Source organism: Ambystoma mexicanum, chromosome 2p (assembly GCF_040938575.1).
Source record: "Ambystoma mexicanum isolate Mex_15411 chromosome 2p, UKY_AmexF1_1, whole genome shotgun sequence".
NCBI lineage: Eukaryota > Metazoa > Chordata > Amphibia > Caudata > Ambystomatidae > Ambystoma > Ambystoma mexicanum.
The window spans coordinates 630,421,521-630,443,813 of NC_090923.1; the positions used below are offsets into that span (position 1 = coordinate 630,421,521).

The 22,293-nt window shown below is 45.8% G+C and overlaps 1 protein-coding gene across 1 annotated transcript in view; it reads right to left on the reverse strand.

Annotated features, from left to right (window-relative positions):
• The window catches only part of UBA7 (ubiquitin like modifier activating enzyme 7), a 1,701,784-nt gene that overhangs the window by 1,343,501 nt on the left and 335,990 nt on the right, over positions 1 to 22,293 (reverse strand). Inside the window, exon 13 of the mRNA XM_069644160.1 lies at positions 20,178 to 20,333. Coding sequence (XP_069500261.1) covers positions 20,178 to 20,333 — 156 coding nt within the window. The remainder of the gene's footprint in view (positions 1 to 20,177; positions 20,334 to 22,293) is intronic.

Here is a 22,293-nt window from a genome sequence, read left to right on the forward strand (position 1 = left end):
AACAGTGAGCATGAAACCAGACTAGCAGTGATCACGGAACCAGACTAGCAGTGATCATGAAACCAGACTAGCAGTGATCATGAAACCAGACTAGCAGTGAACAAGGAACCAAACTAACAGTGAGCATGAAATCAGACTAGCAGTGATCAAGGAACCAAACGAACAGTGAGCATGTAACCAGACTAGCAGTGATCACGGAACCAGACTAGCAGTGATCATGAAACCAGACTAGCAGTGATCAAGGAACCAAACGAACAGTGAGCATGAAACTAGACTAGCAGTGATCACGGCACTAGACTAGCAGTGATCAAGAAACCAAACTAACAGTGAGCAGGAAACCAGATTAGCAGTGATCACTGAACCAAATGTACAGTGATCAAGAAACCAAATTAACAGTGAGCATGAAACCAAACTAAAAGTGAGCATAAAACTAGACTAGCAGTGATCAAGGAACCAAACGAACAGTGAGCGTGAAACCAGACTAGCTGTGATCACGGAACCAGACTGGCAGTGATCAAGGAACCAAACGAAAAGCGAGCATGAAACTAGACTAGCAGTGATCACGGCACCAGACTAGCAGTGATCAAGAAACCAAACTAACAGTGAGCAGGAAACCAGATTAGCAGTGATCACTGAACCAAATGTACAGTGATCAAGAAACCAAATTAACAGTGAGCATGAAACCAAACTAAAAGTGAGCATGAAACTAGACTAGCAGTGATCAAGCAACCAAACGAACAGTGAGCGTGAAACCAGACTAGCTGTGATCACGGAACCAAACTAACAGTGAGCGTGAAACTAGACTAGCAGTGATCACTGAACCAAACGAACAGTGAGCATGAAACCAGATTAGCAGGGATCACTGAACCAAATGTACAGTGATCAAGAAACCAAATTAACAGTGAGCATGAAACTAGACTATCAGTGATCAAGGAACCAAACGAACAGTGATCATGAAACCAGACTAGCAGTGATCAAGGAACCAAACGAACAGTGAGCGTGAAACCAGAGTAGCTGTGATCATGGAACCAGACTGGCAGTGATCAAGGAACCAGACTAGGAGTGAACAAGGAACCAAATTAACAGTGAGCATGAAACCAGACTAGCAGTGATCAAGGAACCAAACGAACAGTGAGGATGAAACCAGAATAGCAGTGATCAAGGAACCAGACTAGGAGTGAACAAGGAACCAAATTAACAGTGAGCATGAAACCAGACTAGCAGTGATCAAGGAACCAAACGAACAGTGAGGATGAAACCAGATTAGCAGTGATCAAGGAACCAAATTAACAGTGAGCATGAAAGCAGCCTAGCAGTGATCAAGGAACCAAAGTGAGCATTAAACCAGACCAGCAGTGATCACAAAAGCAGACTAGCAGTGATCAAGGAACCAAACGAACAGTGAGAATGAAACCAGATTAGCAGTGATCAAGGAACCAAATTAACAGTGAGCATGAAACCAGCCTAGCAGTGATCAAGGAACCAAAGTGAGCATTAAACCAGACCAGCAGTGATCACAAAAGCAGACTAGCAGTGATCAAGGAACCAAACGAACAGTGAGCATGAAACCAGACTAGCAGTGATCACACAACCAGACTAGCAGTGATCACGGACCAGACTAGCAGTGATCAAGGAACCAAACGAACAGTGAGCATGAAACCAGACTAGTAGTGATCACACAACCAGACTAGCAGTGATCACGGACCAGACTAGCAGTGATCAAGGAACCAAACTAACAGTGAGGATGAAACCAGAATAGCAGTGATCAAGGAACCAAACTAACAGTGAGCATGAAACTAGACTAGCAGTGATCACGGCACCAGACTAGCAGTGATCAAGGAACCAAACGAACAGTGAGCATGAAACTAGACTAGCAGTGATCACGGCACCAGACTAGCAGTGATCAAGGAACCAAACTAACATTGAACATGAAACCAGACTACCAGTTATCAAGGAACCAAACGAACAGTGAGCATGAAACCAGGCTAGCTGTGATCACGGAACCAGACTGGCAGTGATCAAGGGGGGTACTGGGACATGGCATCTGAAGTATTCGAATATTTCATGTACATGCCCGCTGAACTGCTGGCAAATCATCTGGTTTGTTTATATAATTTCACCATAAAATTGAGCTGTGAGGGCAGCATTTTTTTTTCAAACAAAGTTTGCTATGCGAGGGAGAAGCCTCACAGATCCTTTCTTGAATGGGCTCGCACTAAATCAGGAATACAATGTACGCCCCAACATGTTTAAAGAATTACAAGCGGCCACGGATGAGCTGGCTGGTGGCATCAGGCCAGCAGCAGGCTCTCTGTTAGGTTATGCGTTCACAAGCGACTTCTTATGAACATCATTCCACTAGCAGAGGCCGAGATGCAGCTGTTTTGTTCTTATTTGAATTACTAAATCTTAATCCGTAGTTCTATTTGAAACACTGTGGGCTTTTGTTTATACTTCAAACAATAAGAACATCAGATTTGACTTTGAGAACTAATCAGAACCAACGCTATTTTATTCATAAGGTCTCAACAACCATGAGACTTTACTGCCATCTAGTGGTGATGTTGAGACAAGCCCAGAAGGCATTACAGAGAAACGGCCTCATTACGAGTTTAACAATAATTCAGGGATACATTTAAATCCCCATATTTGGAGTCCAGGGGGATTTTGGCACAATTACTGCAAGCAGTAAGTCCAACTTCAAACTCAGGAATCAGGTAAAGGCAGCGATAATTCCATTGCCACAAAAAAAGAGGCGGTAACAGAATAACTGCCACTTTTTAATTGCACCACTGAACTCGTAATGAGGCCGTAAAACATGGCCGTAAAATAAGGCTTAAATTGCACGACTATAGGCCACAAAAATTACCAAAACTGGGGTTTTGGGCATACCGAAAGATGCAATCAGTTACGTTTGCACAGTTCAGGCCCTTGTGAGTAACCTGCATTTTGACAAAGCTTTGGCCAATGTTCTTATTGGTGATGGTAGGTATGGACTGCAAAATGCCACATGAGCAAAGGGGAAAGTTGAGACAACTGCCCTTTCCACGGGAGGATAGCTCAGGGGCCACGTGCTCGCCTTGGAAGCAAGACGATGGAGCAGCACAGGTTCGATCCCCGGGTCCTCGCTTAGAAACCTCTGGGTATTAAGCGCGTCATAAAGAACCCATTACAATGACAGGCTCCAGAGAACATTCAGGCCAGGGACCTGCTAAGTGCCATAATGAACCACATGGGGCTTCATTCAGAGTTTAGTGATCATTCGGCCGTAAATCCGCGGAATTATTGGCCAAACTGGCTACTGCCACTCAGTCCCATGGACTTACCATGGGAGTGGCGGTAGGCAGTGTAAGTCCCCATTTTGGGGGTCCATAAGACTGCATGGGGATTTTGACGATTGACTACAAGCAGTAATTCTGCTGTGATATATCCACCGATTTCTGGCATCAAAAAGGAGGATTTACCAACAGCGCCATGCTGAAATCCAATCCTCCACTTTAAGGCCAAACTCATAGTTTGGTGGTGTGGTAAATGGGGCAGGAATTCTGTTACTGCCAAATGCGACTCCAAATAGAGGATCCATGTGAAGCCGGTCGAGGGGTCAAACCATGGATAGGCCAGGAGGCTGCCTACACGCTGCTTTACATCGCAGAAACAGGAAGTGAGGTGGGGTGGTGCAAGGGGTCAGATCTACACAGAATGGATGGCATGACAGACAGTTAACCTAGATGTATGGATTGTCTCGGAAGGATAGCTCAGGGGCAAAGTGCTTGTCTTGGAAGCAAGACGACGTGGAGCAACACAAGTTCGAGCCCCGGGTCCACGCTTAGAAACCTCTGGGTATTAAGCGCGTTATAAATAACCAATTACAATTACGATAGTGAGGGAAAACGTTGTGTTTAAAATGCACAATTTTGAAGATTTGCATGCTGGTCTCTGGGAACCAAACTCCAGGCCTCACACAGAATAATTCCCAGCTCTGCCAAAGCATTTCATGCAGTAAGAATGGGAGTAGGGGGGACAATGGTAACCTCTGCAGAAGCAACATGGGAGAGGTGACCAATGCACGTCACATGGCACTGGGATCCACTCCGTAGCTCACCAGGCGCAATGCTGGGATGCCTGAGAGAATAGGTAGCAACCGGTCAAGGAGCTGTGTCTCCAAAGCCCCCGATGGCCCTCCCACACGCTTGCTGAGACGCCCAACCTCGTCCTACAGAGACCCGTTGTGTGGAATTATTATCCCCTGCGATGGACGTTCGTCACCACAGGGGACATGATCCATTGGGAGAGGCCTCATTTACTTCTTTGAACGCCATTGGCTGTACTTGGAGAGCATGCAAGGCCCCGAGCGATTCCATGTACTGGCCCCAAGGTCATTGCCAGAGTCAAGCAAAGGTTGTCTTCCAGGGTAGCGGGCTATGGCCATGCAAAGAGCGACACAGTCTTCCTCATCAGCCAATCCCTGTCCTCCCCCTGTGAGGTGAGAATGGCAACGCGTTAGTCGACGCAGGTGCCGCTCTCTCCTTACGGGAGTCCTGGTATTTTTACGGATACACATTATTTCTCCAAGAGAGAATGAACGGTGACACGATCACAGAGAAGGATGGGAAAATCATAAAAAAGCAGAGCGGATGCAGGGGAGCGTGAGCAAGGAGGGGCAGCGGCCTCAGGGCCCAAGTGCTACGATTTGCAAGGTTTTGTGCAGCAAAAGATGAGAGGGTCCCAACAACGTTCCTACGCATTGCCATCACTAGAGGGGACATCACAGAAAGTGACAGCAATCAATTAATCACTCAATAAATGGGCCTCATTACGAGTCTGGCGGTAGCCGTGCCGGTAAAGCCTGCAGGCTGCCGCGAACTCGCAAAGATTAACCACCGCCTGACTTCCCGGAAACACCAGGACATTACAGCCCTGGCGGTCCGGTAAGTCAGGCAGCAGTAATTGTTAGTCCCCATTCCCATTTGAGTCCCATATGTTAATAATGGTGTTGGTGCTCCGGGACAGAAAAGCAACCCGCCCGCAGACTTGTACTATGCCAGTAAGCTTACCGGCACCGTTGTTTCTGGACCGGCAAAATTGTAATGAGGCCCAATATCTTTATTCGGCTCAACGCCATCAAAGAGACACAGTAATGTATACATACGCACATACAATTGATATGAAACATTTCACCAAAAGGCACTTACTTAAAATCTGACTCAAAGAGCAATAAATACATCAATTACAGATCATAACAAAAATAGCTAAAAAGATACACCAGAGAAGTTTAGAGATCGGTCGTTCATAATATCCAGACTGGCTAGCGCCCTAATTCATTATATCATGTGGCTTAAGTCAATGCTTTTTGTCTTATTGACCAGGCCCCTTAGAATGTAGTCGCTGCATATTCTACACGTTCCTCGTCTGATTGATAGCAGCAGTGCAGCGCCTCCCTGCAGGACCTAGTTCCATTGTTATCCAGCAACGGTTTCAGGTCCAACTTCCTGATTTTAGACTAAGGTCCATAAAGTAAGAGAACGTGTGACATGTTCTCAGCTGCTGCAGTACCACAGTGACATTAGTCCTACTTGGACCCCAATGGATTTTCTGTTCAGCCAGGGGCATCGTTGGCATCCTGAAAGGTATTTGAAGTGCGTGTGCATATTTTGATCTTAAAGCATCCAAATACCATTTGGCACTTCAGGTTAATTTCCTGCTTCAGTGACATCAATCAGTCTTTGATACTCTTGGAATCAGGGGAAGTTACATTACAAGAAGTAGTGCACAACTCCCGGTGGCTGCCATGGAAAGGGAAAACGGACTACGTTTACCCTTTCCCGGCAGCAATTCTTTTTCACTTTTTTTTGTTTGTTTTGAAATCGCTCACAAGAAAAGAAGAAAAAAGAAGATAAGTGGGGTTGGGAGGGGGAAAGGGCAAAAAAAGAAAAAAGTACCCTGGCTCCGGCAGGGGACAATGGAAGCCTCCAGCTTTGTGGAGGCTCGGAGTGGGGATGGCACTGCCCGAGTCTCCACATGCCTGGAGGCTTCCATTGTGCTCCGCCAGAGACCAAGAGATAGAAGGTAAGTGGGGTGGGGAGGTGAGAGGAAAAAAAAAAGAAATGTCTTACCTGAGTCCCCGGCGGGGGACGAAGGCAGCCCCCGGCCATGGGGAGGCTCGGAGTGGGGATTGCCCCGTTTCGAGCCTCCTCATTGGCTGAGGGGCTGCCATGCCCCTCGCCGGGAACAGAGTACCCGGCATGCACGCGTACACGGGAATACCGTGTGGTATGGCTCGGAAAAGAGCCAATCAACACGTTGGAATCCCGGTGCCCCGTGCTTGCCGAGTACTAATGAAGTGTAATCTTTTTTCAAAAACATTTATTAATGTGTAATCATACGCATATATGTAATTGTCCTTAAATATTGATTGGATTACAATTAAAAGAGGTGTGCAGGGGACGGGAATGTTTGACATAATTTGTGGACACCTGTTTGTTTTTCTAGTTAGTACCACAATCTATTTTCAGGATTGTTACCCTCCCCGGCACCCTATCATTTGTTTTAAGTAGATATTTACCTCTAATTTACACAAGAAGGAGTGTACCTTGGCTATTTCAAATTGGTACTGAAAAGTACACGTCACATTCTAAACCAAACTGACAAATATACAAATCCTTATAAAAAAAAAAACATTAAGCAAAGTATATGATTGTATATATAGTTTTACAGTCACAACTGAGAAATTCATGTGAGCATTAAAAACCTCATGGGTTTTACCACAGTGCTGTTAACATTTATGGTTTCATTTAAAAAAAAAAAAAGTGTACATTGGAATAGAGTCCCCTCAGTGCGGAATTCATCATTTGCCCCAAGTACAAAATAATCTTTAAAATAAGCAAAATTACCCCACACTAGTTTGCAGTTCACAGTGCACAGAGTGTAACTGCCTCCCACAATTGACGGTTGCAGGGGGCATTTACAGTGACTTCACATGAGGCCCGTCTGCTTTTAGTGGGTGCCAAAAAAATGCAGGTTCCACAGGAATCTAATGCATTTAGACGAGCGTGAAAATGACATGCCATGTAAATGTGATTGGTTTTAGCAGGTGCGAAAAAAGGGGCAGGTGAACACGGATATCTTGCTCCATGCCCCGAATCTGCCTGCAGAAATTAGCAATAATCACAGAGCTCAAAAGGGACTGATAAACCTGGTGCAACTCTTTTATGCCAGCTTTTAACACCTGTTTTTGTGCCAAAGGGACACTTGAAAATGGCTACACCTGGCGTAAAATAAATGGGCTACACCAGGCTTAATACCCCCCACTCCCACCCCTGCTTTGAACCCCCTTTCTACGATTCAGGGCATTTCCCCCATTATGCAGGCAAAGCTGGGGCACAGCACAAGATTTCTCTGTCCGGCTGCCCCATCTGCAAACACCGAACGCATTGACGACATCACGTTATTTTCTTGCTGGCGTAAAGGCATCAGATTTCAATGGAATACACCCACTTTCAGCACCTGCTAAAAATAGGCAGATACCCGAGAATCCATTGTAAACGCCACCTGCAATTAAATACAAGCATCTGGAAAATGTTTAGAAGCAAATGCAAAATGCCCATATATTTTGCATGTTTATACTAGCACGATGGCTGGCGTAGGTGCATCAATTATACATACTGGGCCGCGTTACAAGTTTGGTGGTAAATTAACGGTAAATCCACCGAATAACCCCAGCAACTAGTTTACCGTTACCGCAACTTGGTCCAGTGGGTTCACCATGAGATTACAAGTGGTGGAAGGACGGTGTGAATCCCATTTTCTGGAGTCGATAGGACTCCATATGGATTTTGGCAGAATAACCACGAGCGGTAATTCCCGAGCATTGATACCACCAATTCCTTACATTAAAGTGGAGTACTGACCTCCTGCTTGAGTCCGGAGGTAAATCCTCCACTTCAAGGGCAAAGATGGAATTCGGAGGGGCAGTAAAAATGGCAGTAATTCCGCTATGGCCACTAAAAGTGTTGGTAACAGAATGACCCTTTGCACAGTTCCGTGAACCAGGGTTTGTGTCGCCAGTGCGAAGTCACTTTTCAGCAGTGCAAAGTCACTTTGAACCGTGCAATGAATTCCATGAATCGGGCCCATAATGTTGGATTAAAGTACAGGAGGACTTAAGCCAAGAATGCAAAACAGGGACATGTCTGCTAGTAAGGACCCACTCTTAACATGTTCGCTAGCCAACGAGCCCCTGGCTATGTAGAAGTGGTATAATTCCTTCCTAGCTCTGACATGGCCCGCCTTTTCCATTCTGGGAGCCTTTGATTGACAGGGTGGAAGACGTGGTGTGGTAGTATTTAATGGGACAAGAGCACCTGTCCAGAGGAGAAGAAAGGTATTAGGTCTCTGGTTCAATAAATGAGCAATCGTCTTTGTGTGTGGAACGCCTTATGATAGAGTCAATAGCAAAACCACTGAGACATTCCTTTTGTAAAGTATAATTCTGTACAAGCTTGTATACTTGTTCATATTTTGCAATATATATAAAGTGGTAAAAGGAACAAGTTACTTACCTGTAACTGTTGTTCTCCAGCATGGGTCTGGCATAGATTCACATGCTCATGAATATTCCCAGTCGTCAGGCTGGGAATCCTCGGTAAAGAAAAAATCAGTATCAGTTTCGTTTCTGATCTGTCTTTCTTAGTAGTAACCAATCACTGATCTCTGGGTCATTCTGCCCCCAGCCAATGACTGCCCTCTCCCTAAGCCCCGCCTCCGGCAGCCATCTTCAGATTTGGTAGCACACAAAGTGGCAGTATGACCAAGTGAAGAGCCGTAGAGGGGTCGGAGGGAGGGTTTGCATGTGAATCCATGCCAGACCCATGCTGGAGAACAACAGTTACAGGTAAGTAGCTTGTTCCTTCTCCAGCATGGGGTCTGGCATGGATTCACATGCTCATGAATATAAGAATACATAGCAGTATACACATGCACAACCACGGGAGGTGGCAACATGCTCAACATAAAGCAATACAACAACTCAACATTAAGCATCTCTTACCTCCTCACCAGGCTCACCTTAAGCGAACAGGTTGCGCAGCACTGCTTGGCCGACCCTGGACTCCTCCCTGGGGTCCCGATCGACGCAGTAGAATCTTGTGAAGGTGTGCGTCGACCTCCACGTAGCAGCCCTGCAGATGTCCAGCAGTGCACCCCAGACAGGAACACCGTGGTAGCAGCAATCGCTCTGGTCGAATGGGCTCTCGGACGGCCGGGCAGCGGTCGGTTTGCCAACCGGTGACAGTGCATGATGCAGCCAGAGAGCCATCTGGAAATGGAAGCCTTCGAGAGAGCCTTCCCTTGATTCACAGGTCCAAAGTTCACAAACAGCTGTGATGTCTTCCGAAAACTCTTTGTGCGGTCCACGTAGAACTTCAGCGCTATAGCTACGTCCAGCGAGTGCAGAGTCCTCTCGGCCTGCGACGAAGGCAACGGGAAGAAAACTGGCAACACCAAGGGCTCGTTGAGGTGGAAGTCTGATGGCACCTTGGGCATAAAGGAGGGGTGCGTCCTCAGCACCACCCTCGTGTCGTGAAAAGTCAAGTATGGAGACTTGCACGATAGGGCCTGAATCTCTCCCACTCGTCGTGCGGAGGTGATGGCCACGAGAAATTCTGTCTTCCACGACAGGAACTTCAACAGCACCGAATGCATAGGCTCGAATGGGGCCCCCATGAGCCTGGTCAGCACCACGTTGAGCTCCCACGCCGGGGCAGGGGCCTTCACTGGCGGGAACGATCGGAATAGTCCCTTCATAAATCCCTTCACCAGGCGATGAGACCAGAAGGACACCCGTCCTGTAGTTCTGGTGTATCGGGAGATGGCAGCCAGGTGTATCTTGATGGAGGCGTGAGCCAGTCCAGCTTTGGCCAGCGACAGTAGGTACAGCAATACTTGAGGGGCCGTAATCCGCAGAGGGTTAATCTTCTGTGCACGGCACCAGACAGAGAACCTCTTCCACTTATGTCCATAGCACTTGAGAGTTGAGGACGCCCTGGCTTTTGCAAGAACTTCTCCGCAGTCAGCCGGGATATCGTATCCTCCAAACTCTAGTGCTGCAGGAGCCAAGCCTGCAAGTTCAGCGACTCCGGGTCGTGATGAAGAATGGCGCCTCCTTCTGTGGAGAGAAGATCCGTGTCCGTCGCCAGTTTGATAGGTGGGGACGTTGACAAGTCCAGAAGGTCCGGTAACCAGATCTGTCTCGGCCACGCCGGTGCGACGAGGATCATCCTGCACCTGGACCTCTTGAGCTGGTTGATGAGACAGAGCAGCAACGGCAACGGAGGGAACGCATACAGGAACAGGCCGTCCCAAGGGAACGAGAAAGCATCGCCCATGCTTCTCGGCTGTATGAATCTGCTGGCGAAGCTCTGACAATTACTGCAAAACCAAGCTGGGCAAACACCATTACCTGGATTCGGGGGGGAATCCAACTCCTGTTTCATCGAGCAATCCTGTGCAAGTGGTTCCACCAGGGAGCATTCCTTTAGCTCCACCCGAACGTTTTGCTGGGGACCCAAAAAAGTTTGCCATGTTTATGAACCAATGCCGCTTGCACTTTTTATGCAGACCTGGAGCTTTTCCGAACGACCAAACCAAAGTAGCCTTTGTACTATCATATCTTAGTGACAGCGCAGCGGATTGGTCAATTCCATTAGTTAACCAGGATGACCCTCTTCTTCAGGATTTTCAAGGTTTTCAATTGACCATGGAAAGACTATTTGCCAGACATTCACAGGGACAGGCGCTGGATAACAAACTTTTATCATTACGACAAGGTAACCAGGATCTACTAACCTATATCGCCACTTTCAATAGGTTAGTGGTGGAAACCGGATGGCCAGAGGTAAAACGAATTACATTATTTCATCGTGGACTTCGGGGTGAACTCCAAGACGTTTTGGCCCAAGTTGTGAACCCACCTCAGGATTGTGCAGAATATATAGACTTGTGGTCCAGTTAGACCACCGACTTCAGAATAGAAAGGCTGATCGAGCTAAATTCGAGAATCGGGTATTGGTTAAACCCAATGTTACCCTCAAAGGAACAGATGTATCAGAACCGATGCAGATAGGGGGGGGCAAGGGACCCTTAACTCAAAAGGAAAGAGAAAGAAGACGGCAGATGTAATTGCGTCTGTACTGTGGGGCCTCAGGACATTTTCTATGGGATTGCCCTATAAAACATCTAAAAGAGTAGTCGGAGTTGCTGATAAAAATCAAACAGAGCCTGATTCGGGAAACGACCACGCCCGACAAGCGCAGAGGTCCGCTTGCCTAGCTTGAAGAAGGATACTCAGACCTCGCACTTCATCATGCCAATGGTCCTTATAGATCCAAGGCAGCCATCACGTATGCACGCAGTGAGGGCATACATTGATAGCGGGGCCATAGGAAACTATGTGGACCACAAGTTGGCTTCTAGGGTGACTCTATCTCCCTGCAAAAAGACGACTTCGGATGTCATCATCACAGTCGATGGAACTGAAATTGCCTCTGGGCCTGTTACTCATTCCACCGCAGAGATGACACTATTGGGTCAGGATGGGCATCGAGAGACTATTGTGTTTGATTTAATCAAAGCCCTGCAGTTCCAAATATTACTGGGGATGCCATGGTTGGAAACACATAATCCTTGTATTGATTGGCGAGAGAAGAGAATAACCTTCCCGGATTGTGCACATACTTGTTACCCGAAAAAAACCCTTGAACCAAGGCCTGGCCACAGTCGCTACTCTAGTCGTGCAGTTACCTCAGGAATATCAAGAATTCCAGGATGTTTTCCAAAAGGAACAGGCAAACACCCTACCACCTCACAGATCATACGATTGTCAAATCAATCTCATACCCGGTGCACAACCTCCATGTAGTAGGATCTACGCCCTTACGGAACCCGAAAACCTTCACCTTCGACAATACTTGGACCAATACCTTGCTAATAGCTTCATTCGTCCATCCAAGTCCCCTGCATCTTCAGCTTTGTTCTTCGTGCCTAAAAAGGAAGGTGACCTCAGAATGTGCATAGACTACCGCGCATTAAATCAGATCACGGTTAAGAACCGATACCCATTGCCTCTGATCCCTGAATTACTAGACCAAGTAAAGGACGCTTGCATCTACACTAAATTAGATCTCCGAGGGGCATATCATCTGGTACGTGTAAAGAAAGGCGACGAATGGAAGACTGCTTTTCGCACTAAGTACGGGTTATTCGAATACCAGGTGATGCCCTTCGGGTTGTGCAATGCACCAGCAGCCTTCCAGTATTTTATGATCGATGTCCTTCGTGAACTCATTGACATCTGTGTTGTTGTAAACAGACGATATTCTAGTGTACTCCTCTTCAGAATCAGACCATGTGAAGCACGTTTGTGCAGTCCTTGAGAAACTACGCCAGCACAAGTTATATGCAAAATTGGAAAAATGCGTTTTTCATGCTACGGAAGTTGAATTCCTTGGATTTATCCTGACTCCAAAAGGAGTCAGAATAGACTCTCGAAAGGTGGATGGAATCCTCAAGTGGTCAAATTGTTACAACAGAGAGAAGTGTATTGGATAGACAAGCTCGATTCAATGTGCCCCCGTGGGATGAATTTAGATTGAGATCTATCTTGTTACCTGTGAAAATCAAGTTGTTACTTGTTCTTTTATACCAAACAGTTTGCTCCCTTGCTTTGATGTTTTTATGTACTAATGTCAATGAAAATACATGTATAGACCAGATGGTTTGTCATCTATCAATATTGGATTTGTTCTGTCTATTAAGTTATCCTAGAACCCATATGGTAGTACTGAAGCAGAAATTGGTTACATCACTGTATATGCCAACTAAGATATGGCGCTTTTCTATGGAGATGTGATAATGCTCTTGTTTCGAATAAGAGGCAGGTTTAATTAAGAGATTGCATATTAGCAAGAGATGTACATAAATTAGTTTTGCTGCAATTGAATCACTACATTGAGGTTTAAAATAAGGGATTTAGTATAATATACGCATTTAACATGTCCCCACTTGAGCGCAGCATTAGAAATACATGTTGAGGGTTGTTTCACGCGATAACCAAACTGTAACGCATAGATTACATTATGAAAGAAAGGTTCTTAGCTGATTTATAATCAACATTAAAAAATATAGCCGACATCAGCACATTCACTGTGTTTATTCATATAGATGGTTATACCATCTGCATCTAATTAATATTAACCATGTTACTATAACATGCTCATCACGTGATCAAATTGCGGAATCGGCACCCTCCTGGGTGAGTACTTCGATTCATATAGATGGTTAAAATATTAGCATCTATCAAATACAAATCACGTGACCGTAACACGCGTATCACGTGACTACTTTGCAGAATCTACACCGTTCTAGGTGAGTACTTCGACACTCACCCAAAATGGAGGTTGAGGTATCAGGTATTGAAGTGTAACGCACTAGATGTGGCAGCGTAGATTAGAGGGAGTAACCAGCAAGGTACAGTGTTTACTCACAGTACCCGCCACTCGGTTGTAGTAGTCGGGAGAATTTGCAGCTTGGTCCTAGACAGATCGTCCGCCCACGGAGGAAGCAGTCGAACACTAATGCGGCTCTCGCGCACCAGCCGGGCGCATTTCATGCTCTGTGCTGCATGTGGCGCGTCCGCGTGAGGTAGGTTTTACACCTGAATTGTTTTCAAAGTTCGCTACTAAACATATTTAAATACTGTAGTTCAGGGGGACCATAATTTAGACCCATATTATTTCTAATAGGAGCTGCTTCATCCCGAAGGAGCCCATTATAACAGCTCTGGCGACACGAATTACAGTGCAACAGTGAGAACTGATTTACCCATGCCAACGGGGATTGTTATCTCGTTTCTGAGGGGACCGTAGTCCCACAGGTATGCCTATTTATTCTTATTTTTACAAGTCATCATAGACACACCTATGGCTAATCTAAAACACACTAATGGAGATTCGGGTATCTCGTTACAGACAGGTCAGTCCAAGGGAATCTGCAGATATCACTCATTTCGGAGCAGATAAAAGAATACTGTAAGTGAGTACTTTTGGAATAGTTGAACATGACACTTGAATCTAAGTAACTAGGAGTTTGGAGTGGGACCCAGCGCATACTTTTGCACCTGTTCCCACACAAACTCCAATGATGACTGTACTAAGCAACACTATCAATGGTAGTAACGCAGTGATGTCTTCTCACAGGGTCCTTTTGTTAAGAAGGAAATTGCATTCAAGAACACCTAAGTGGCAGATCTTGCCCAAATACTCGCTCCCAGTAAAGGCTGATGAACAGAGCAGCATCTCTTTGATTTATTTATGACTGTGAATGAATATTGACATACACAAATTGTTTTTGTTTCAAAAAAAGTTTTTTTCAAAGTTTGGGGTTGGGAGAGCCTAACGAATGAATTATTCTGGATATTCCTTTACCTGAAGAAGGGCCGGATTGGCCCGAAACGCGTAGTAGCTAGATAGATAGGTATAGAACAACATTACCTGTCTGTTGACTTGGAGATCCACATACATACATATATGTTTAAAAGTGTTGGAAAATGATGTTATTTGTTTATTTATGAATACAAACTTTTAGGTTTGGTACTTTTCATGAGAAATTGAATGAAATGTTCATGTAAGCATTCCCAAAGTTGAGGAATTCTGTATACATATGATTTTTTTTTTGGTGAAATTAAAAGAGTCTTGAAAACAGATCGACATTTACCTGGAAGTGACACATATGCTTGATTATTAATTAAGTATTGAACAATTGAAAGGTATTTATATGTCTAATTAAAATACTGAACTAGATAGTTATTTGTGTGTGCCCCTAGTTATACCCTGTTATTTCAGGGCATCTTCCTTAGTACTTCTTCACTATACCTGAGGAAGCTATGAAGTTCTTAAATTACCACTTCCCTGGGTGATCCCAGACAATATGGTTCTGATCCCTAGAAGCCCTTGTCAATTGTTTCCTGTTGAGGCACTGATAGTGGGTGGCATGTACCCGTGTGCTAACACTGTATTTCCCCCAATGAGACTGTTGCTATTTCCTACCTTAGATTTTGTACACTTTAGAAGTGTGCACCCGTAACCTGTTTTGAAGACGCAAAGTTAGGGCTGTGTTGATGCCGGGCTGTAGTCGGCAGACAGCCCCCCATGCAAAGTTCCAATTGTTGTTGGGTTGTTGGGCGTGGGATAGGTCGGTCCATGGCACTTAACCTGAGGCGCCATTTCAATGTCATGGCTCAGACAGACCCAGACACGCAGGCAGCTGCTGCGGCTCTTGATGTGCAGAAGGCCTTCGATTCAGTGTCCTGGCAGTTTATGTGCGCAGTACTGGGTAAATGTAACTTTATGCCCAGGTTCATATCAAAGAGGTGATTACTGTATATGTCGCCCTCTGCTAGAGTCAATGTGAACGGATTGCTCTCGGCCCCCATCGACATTTAATTGGCAGGGATGCCTGCTGTCGCCCCTACTTTTTGCCATTGTGATGGAGCCATTGGCAGATGCGATCCGATGTAAACACACACAAAGAGGAATCAGATTCTAAGGCAAGCCGGAAATTATCTCGCTGTAAGCCGACGACGCACTTCTATTTGTACGAGACTCACTGCTGCATCTAGCCCCAATCATGCATTACGTCCTTTCCTTTGAGACCATGTCCGGGCTTCGGGTCAACTGCGCCAAATCTAAGATATTTCCACTTACTGGTGTGACTACTGAGCCACCAGACCTTATGGGATTCACCTGCCCCCCCCCGGAAATTAAATATTTAGGGGTTGTCGTGACACGACATCCAGCTCCACTCTACGCCCACAACTACAGTGTATATTTACCCCAATTTATAGCCAAGCTTCGCGGCTGGGGGAAACTTCCACTCGCAATAACGAGCCCTCCTCAGAATGATTATTCTACTATACTATTTTCTAAATATACTGCTGTGACAAGCTGAAAGTGGCGATTAACAGCTTTATCTGGCACACATGTGTGTTTATGCTAAAATGGGACACATTGTCCAGACCTTATGCACATGGAGGCCTCGCAGCCCCAGAATCTGGGTAGCTGCCCAAGAGCATTATGCAGCCTATTGGTTTGATGGAGACACTCGCCATCCACACGTTAAAATTGAACGACACGCGGCTGGTACCCACGATGTGCGCTCACTGATATTGCTGCCGCTATGGAGAGACCCTTAGGTCAACGACCCCATCGTTGTGACAGCATTGGCTTGGAGCAAGATATGGAAAATGATAGATAACCCTCACCCATTCCATGGGAGCTTACCATTATGGAATTTCTTCTCGTCATTTCCAAAAAATAAGAAAAATGGATGTGCAGCAATGGGTGATAGATGGGTACATAACTGTGAACGATATCTATAACATGGGGTCCTTCATCATGTTTCAGGATCTACCAAGGCCCTCGCGAAGACAGTCCTTGCGATGGATGCTATATGCCGGTCTCCGCTGTGCTGCTAAAAAGGCTTGGACAGAATTTCCTGTGCTACCGCTTGATGAACCGCTGTTGGGTATCATCATGGGGGGGGGAACCTCTGCTCGGGTGGAGTTGCCAGATTGTACGACCTGTTGCAGAACCGTGGCAGCAAGCACCTGGTGAAGCTCCACGAGGCTTGGCTCAGGGATCTAGATATAGACATTACTGATGAGATCTGGGAGGCCATGTGCTTGCAAACCCGTGTGGTGTCCCTTAACTCCAGATTTTGCCTAAAAGAGTTCAAAGTACTACACAGGTTCCATAACACCCGAGCTAAACTACACCACTTTTCACACACCCATTGTGCTCAGTGCCTCAGATGTCAGTTGGATGGAGCGGGATACCTCCACATGCTCTGGGATTGCCGGAAACTGGGGGAGTTCTGGGATGGGGTATGTGATATCATGTCTACGATATTCAATTGCACTATTGAACCCACCACGTTAAACTGTCTGTTTCATATGTTTGGGCAACTGCAAAGTGGTTTCCATACTGGCAAGCCTCTGTATGGTATTATATTGTTGTTATGGTTGCGCTGCGACTGCCCGTCTGTGACACACTGGTTACGAGCGTTTACATGGGCATTACATGGGCACTACAACCTGTAAACTGTAAACCAATAGCTATATGGCCTCCTTTCCGCAATTACTTGTTGTCAACACAAACAAATATGTATGATAATGAGATCTCACCGACCAGTTAGTGACTCTCCCCTTTCCCATTCCCCCTAAATTGTTGCAATTGTGCCTAAAGCGCTACTTACTTTGTACCATGTCTCGATTACTGCAGAGTCAATGTGAGTAATTGCAAATGTGAGATTGTCCTCTTGTTAATACTGCTGCTTTCTCCTTTCGTTGTAATGTCAAGCACTTTATAGTTAAAGGTTAAATAAAAATAAAAAAGAGACCTTCTGGCACGCCATATCCAGGAAGCTTGCTGCAGAGCCAAGCAATGCATGCTGTGTGCTGGCCCGGTATTGTAAAAAAACAGAAGGTGTTTTGTTACAATACCCAAACCCTGGGGATCCTTTGCTCAGGTGGCCAGGGCACGGTCATCCCCTTTAGATCCAGAACTTAGGGGTGGACAAGTGTGGGAGGATCGCTTGGGTGAGAGGTCCTCAGGGAGTGGGGCAGAGACACCTGATGGTGAGACACAGTATCCCCTTCTTGCATTTACCCACAATCACAAAACCCCTCTACCATTTTGGGACATTTCCAAACACATAAGATCATCCCCTCCCCATCTTCACATAGTACTGTGAAGAAGAAGAGATGACTAGGAGTAGTAAAGATTACCTGTATAAAACACCTTACAACACAGAGGAAAGACTACCACCAACAACCCTCATGTTGTCCTGCTAATGAGATCAGGCAGGGTCAGGCACTTAATTGTAATTGTACACACCTGACCTCTATTACCTCTCCCCACATGGTTAAAAGGAGGAGCACAAGCGCACACTCTGAGCAAGGCAATGCACAGGAAGGAACAGCTCTTCCAGAGCGTTGGAGAACCAGACAAAGGAGATCAACAGACCAGAGGACTTGGGGGAAGCAGCTAAAGGCCAGAAACCCATTTTTCCAGCAATCGTTGAATTATGAAAGCCGGGAGGGCTACGCCAGCCAGCCAAGCTGGGAAGAAAGAGCAATTTTGTCTAGTGCGACCAGGTTAACAGCTGTCCTCCTGGCTGAACAGCAGAGTTGGGGAGGCACCATAACAGCGAGAGTAATGGCCTTGACTTCACATGAAAATACGCAACAAGTAGGCAAGGCTCTCAACGCAACCGGTGAGTCAATTGTCCGGTTTGTGATTCGGAGTGCCTGCAACTGTTGCTAAGGGAAAATGAAGGTTACGCATGAGAAGATATGCTGCAAGAGAATCACAAATACTAAGTATCAGAGTGGTCTGGCACCATGGCTGTGCTCATTTGAAAGCCTCTGTGAAAGGTTGTGAAGTAACAAAAAACAGAAAGAAGTGAAAGAAGTGAACGCATAAAGGCGGATACATTTGAAAGGCGTACACCAGCCAGTTTGATCCCGTCAGAGGGAAACTGGGAATCTAAAGTAAACTTTGGTGAAATTAAGAAATACAAGTACCAAGATGCATTACAAGGGTAAAAGAATGATTGTGAGAATCCTACAGTACAATGTTGAAGTAAAGCCAAAGTCCGCAGAATTACGAAAGTCTTCGACAAGCAGGAAAAGACTCGAGCCTGAGGGAGGGAGGTCTTAGGAAAGAATTGGGAATCGAAGTGGTCCTGCGACGGGTCAAGCAAAATCCTGTGCACAGTCGAAAGTCTTCGATTTACTAAAGAAAGTATCCTGACAAATCTGGTCTAAACCCAGCGGAGGGAGACCAGTAGAAGGTTTTGTGTTCAGGTGGGTCTGAGCACGGCGGAGGTGGACCGAAGGTGAACAGTGAACCACACAAGAAATTGGATATGTGAAAATCCTGAGAACATTGTGTCAAGTGGGTCTGAGACCAGCGAAGGGGGACCCAAGGTGAATACTGAATCACCTGGGAAATTGTGCACATGTGAAATCCTAAGAAAGGAACTTTAATGTTTGTTGTTCACATCAGGCCCTCTGAAATAAGAAACTTTGACTGTCAGAGACTTTGGCACAGAAAGCCCTGATGCTGAGGTTTAGAACTGCATCCTCGTGCTAGAGAAGCCAAAGAGTGTGCTTAGCTCGAGTGTGCCGCCTTGACCCGTGCTGAAAACAATGGGTAAGGGAAGCCAACGGCTTGAATATCCTGACATATCCTGACATATTTCATGAACACCTTTCGTTTGCATAACATTGTTTGCCTCACTATTTTGTATTAAGAAGTAAGGATTGTCAATAGGTTTATTAGTATAGGCCCTTTTACTTTGACAGACCCAACTAGGACTGCGTTATTATTATTTGATGGTCGTAGCTTGCTCCCATCTTTAGATTTAGGATTAGATAGCCATTTTTCAAACCCAATTGAAGTTCAATAAACGCCCTTGAACTGTGATCACTTGTGTCTGTCTTTACTATTGGCACCATGAGTTCCTTACAGTACCGGTTCTGAGTGGCTCGAGGGTCCCCTGAGCTCTGTTTCTCCCTGTGTTCCCTGGGAGATGTTTAGGGGAAGGTTCACGCTTCCTCCTTTGGATATTCTGGCCTTCCTCCGCTGGCGGAAGATGTAAGGCAGACTGTACCTTAAGCCAGGGCCCAAGGTTTAGTTCTTCTTTCTTTCTTCTTGTGAAGATACAACAAAGTTAAACAGCAGGTTCCTTAGTGAACATGTGTATACCCACAGTACCCGCAGCCTCGGCTGTCTTGAATCTCCAGCAAAATCCTACATAAGCATAAGCATAAGCATCTTGGTGGTGCGGTGGGGTGGAAGTTATCAACATACAAGCATAGTATCCCCTGCACGGCAGAACAAATAAAGACAGTCAACAAGAGAGCTGAAACCTTAAATGAGCACTTAAGAAATGCTATTAAGCTTTCTTTGCCAGAGTCACAGGAGGTTTTCCAATATATGTGGGCCAATTTCACTTGAAATAGTCGAAATAGTTAAAATGCCCCAAAGCTGACCCAGGTGACAAGCCTGGGCAACTCTTGTGTTTGGTGGGTACAGGTTACCAAACGCAAAGCTTATACTTACTGACACGTCACCAGCTCGGAAAAGGAACTGTCGGTTCAAGTTGGACCTCTCAATGGAGTCCATGTCTGTCACAGTGATGTTCCCTCCTTTCCCTGCGGCCACGCCCATCAGGGCAAAGTTCTTGAGCAGCTCACAGCCCACAGCCCCGGCACCAACCTGGAGAAAAGAAAGATTTGAGTTGACATGGCACAAGACATATGATGACGTAATCGCTTCATTACCACTTAGCATCACACTTACAGCCTCCTTTTGAACGTGAGAGCTAAACAAAAAAAACAGCCAAGATATAGTTGCACATATTTTCCATGCATCAGTCCATTCCTCCACTGCCAACATGAACACTGCCCACACGGGGCGGGATCTCGTCCCTGGGATCCAATAACCATGCGGAAAATCCTCATATGCCGAAAATCTGATTCCACAAGTATCAGTTGATTTAAATGGATTGCGCGAGGTATTTGCACCTATAAAAATGTGCCTATACTGTGTTTTGCAAGACACACGCAGGAACAGCCTAAAAGTAGATGCAGCAGGACGATTTGTTTTAAAATGGGATTGTGTTATTGTGGTGTTCGTGTTCATTTGAATGTAGGCGGATGTTGTATTGTGCTTAAGATGGAGGTTATATACTCCTATGCATGAGTGAATGATGCCATGTTGGGTGGAGTGTAAACGCCGGGCATGATGCGTGCAGGCAGCGAAGGTTCCAGGGATAGACAACCGGAAGGAAAGGCTGGCATGGAAATGTTGTGCTGGTGATCTGCTCCCATCATCTTGCCTGCACTTGAAATACAGACTCCAGTCAAGCCTGCTAGAAGAATGGAATAATAACACAACCCGAGCTGAGGTCTACTGGGGTCTTTGACCCCCGCCATCTTCCCAGTTATGTCAGTTAACCGCGTGTTAAACAGCACACATATCAGTGTAGACCAAGCAGCCTGTTTGCAGTTAGATATCTTTTTATATATAAAATGGACATTTGAGGATATGTGTGTGTGCCTGTTCGAAGTGTTCAGCATACTTCCCAAAATGCTATATCCTGAAATTTGGCATTTGGGAAGGTTCCATGGAAAAGACAATGCAAAAATTATAAAATGGACCTTTTCTAAAAACAATAAAAAATGGTAAGCGGCCTACAATGCTTACTCCTGCCACATGGCTCTTTGTGCCGTAGTTCTGCCGTAGTCCTACGTTCATTGTTCCTAAAGTTCAGTAGTTCATGAAAACCTCAGCAGCTCATTGTTCCTAAACTATCCACACTCCGCATTCTAGCTGACATTAGCGCCACTCACTTTTGAAGTAATGCGGGTGACACAAAACTGTGCTTTTGTAGTAATGCAGGTGACAGGAAATGGTGCATGTCACTTCAATAGTGTCCGTCACATCGTGGCAAATCTCCCATGATAATTACAGGAACTTTATTTACACAGGAGTTGATGAATGCCTGCCACATCAACAGCACGAAGCTTACATGCTTCAGCCATACACGAACGGGTACGGCACATCAAGCTTACATGCTTCAGCCCTAGGAATTACTGTGCAAAGCACAGGTACACCTGCTAGTGTGCTATATGCGTGGAGAAAGGTTCATCCTGAGTGTAAGGCCACGTCATGGCCACTTTGCGAATCCCCTTAACTTGTTGCTTGCTTTCTGTGAAAAATGTTTCCCCAGGTAGGTCCATCCCGCTCTAACTGGAGACGCAGCTCTGAAATAAATGCAGCCTTTTGGTGATCATTATGGATCGTAGGGGTGGGGGCTACCCACAAGGAACCCCTTAGACTCCGTGGATAAGTAATCTTGTCTAGAGAGTTGTTCAGGTTGGTGGCAGTGTGCTTTAAACATTGGATGCATGGGTTGTAACCATTTTGTTTCACAAGAGGCCTTTTCTGTTCTGAAAGGCACCCAAAATGGAGCCTCCAGTTGTTTTGAAATCCAATAGGCAGGCAATTGTCCTTTTGCAGCCTTGTGTAAGATTGGGTGGAGACTGCGAATGCCCAAAAAGGGGCATTTTGTGACACGAGTTCTGACCAGAGCTCAATAAGAAATATGTGTGTGTGCCTAAGGGAGAAAGCTGTCTGGCACTTGTGTGATTGGGCTGGGACTGGGAATAACCAA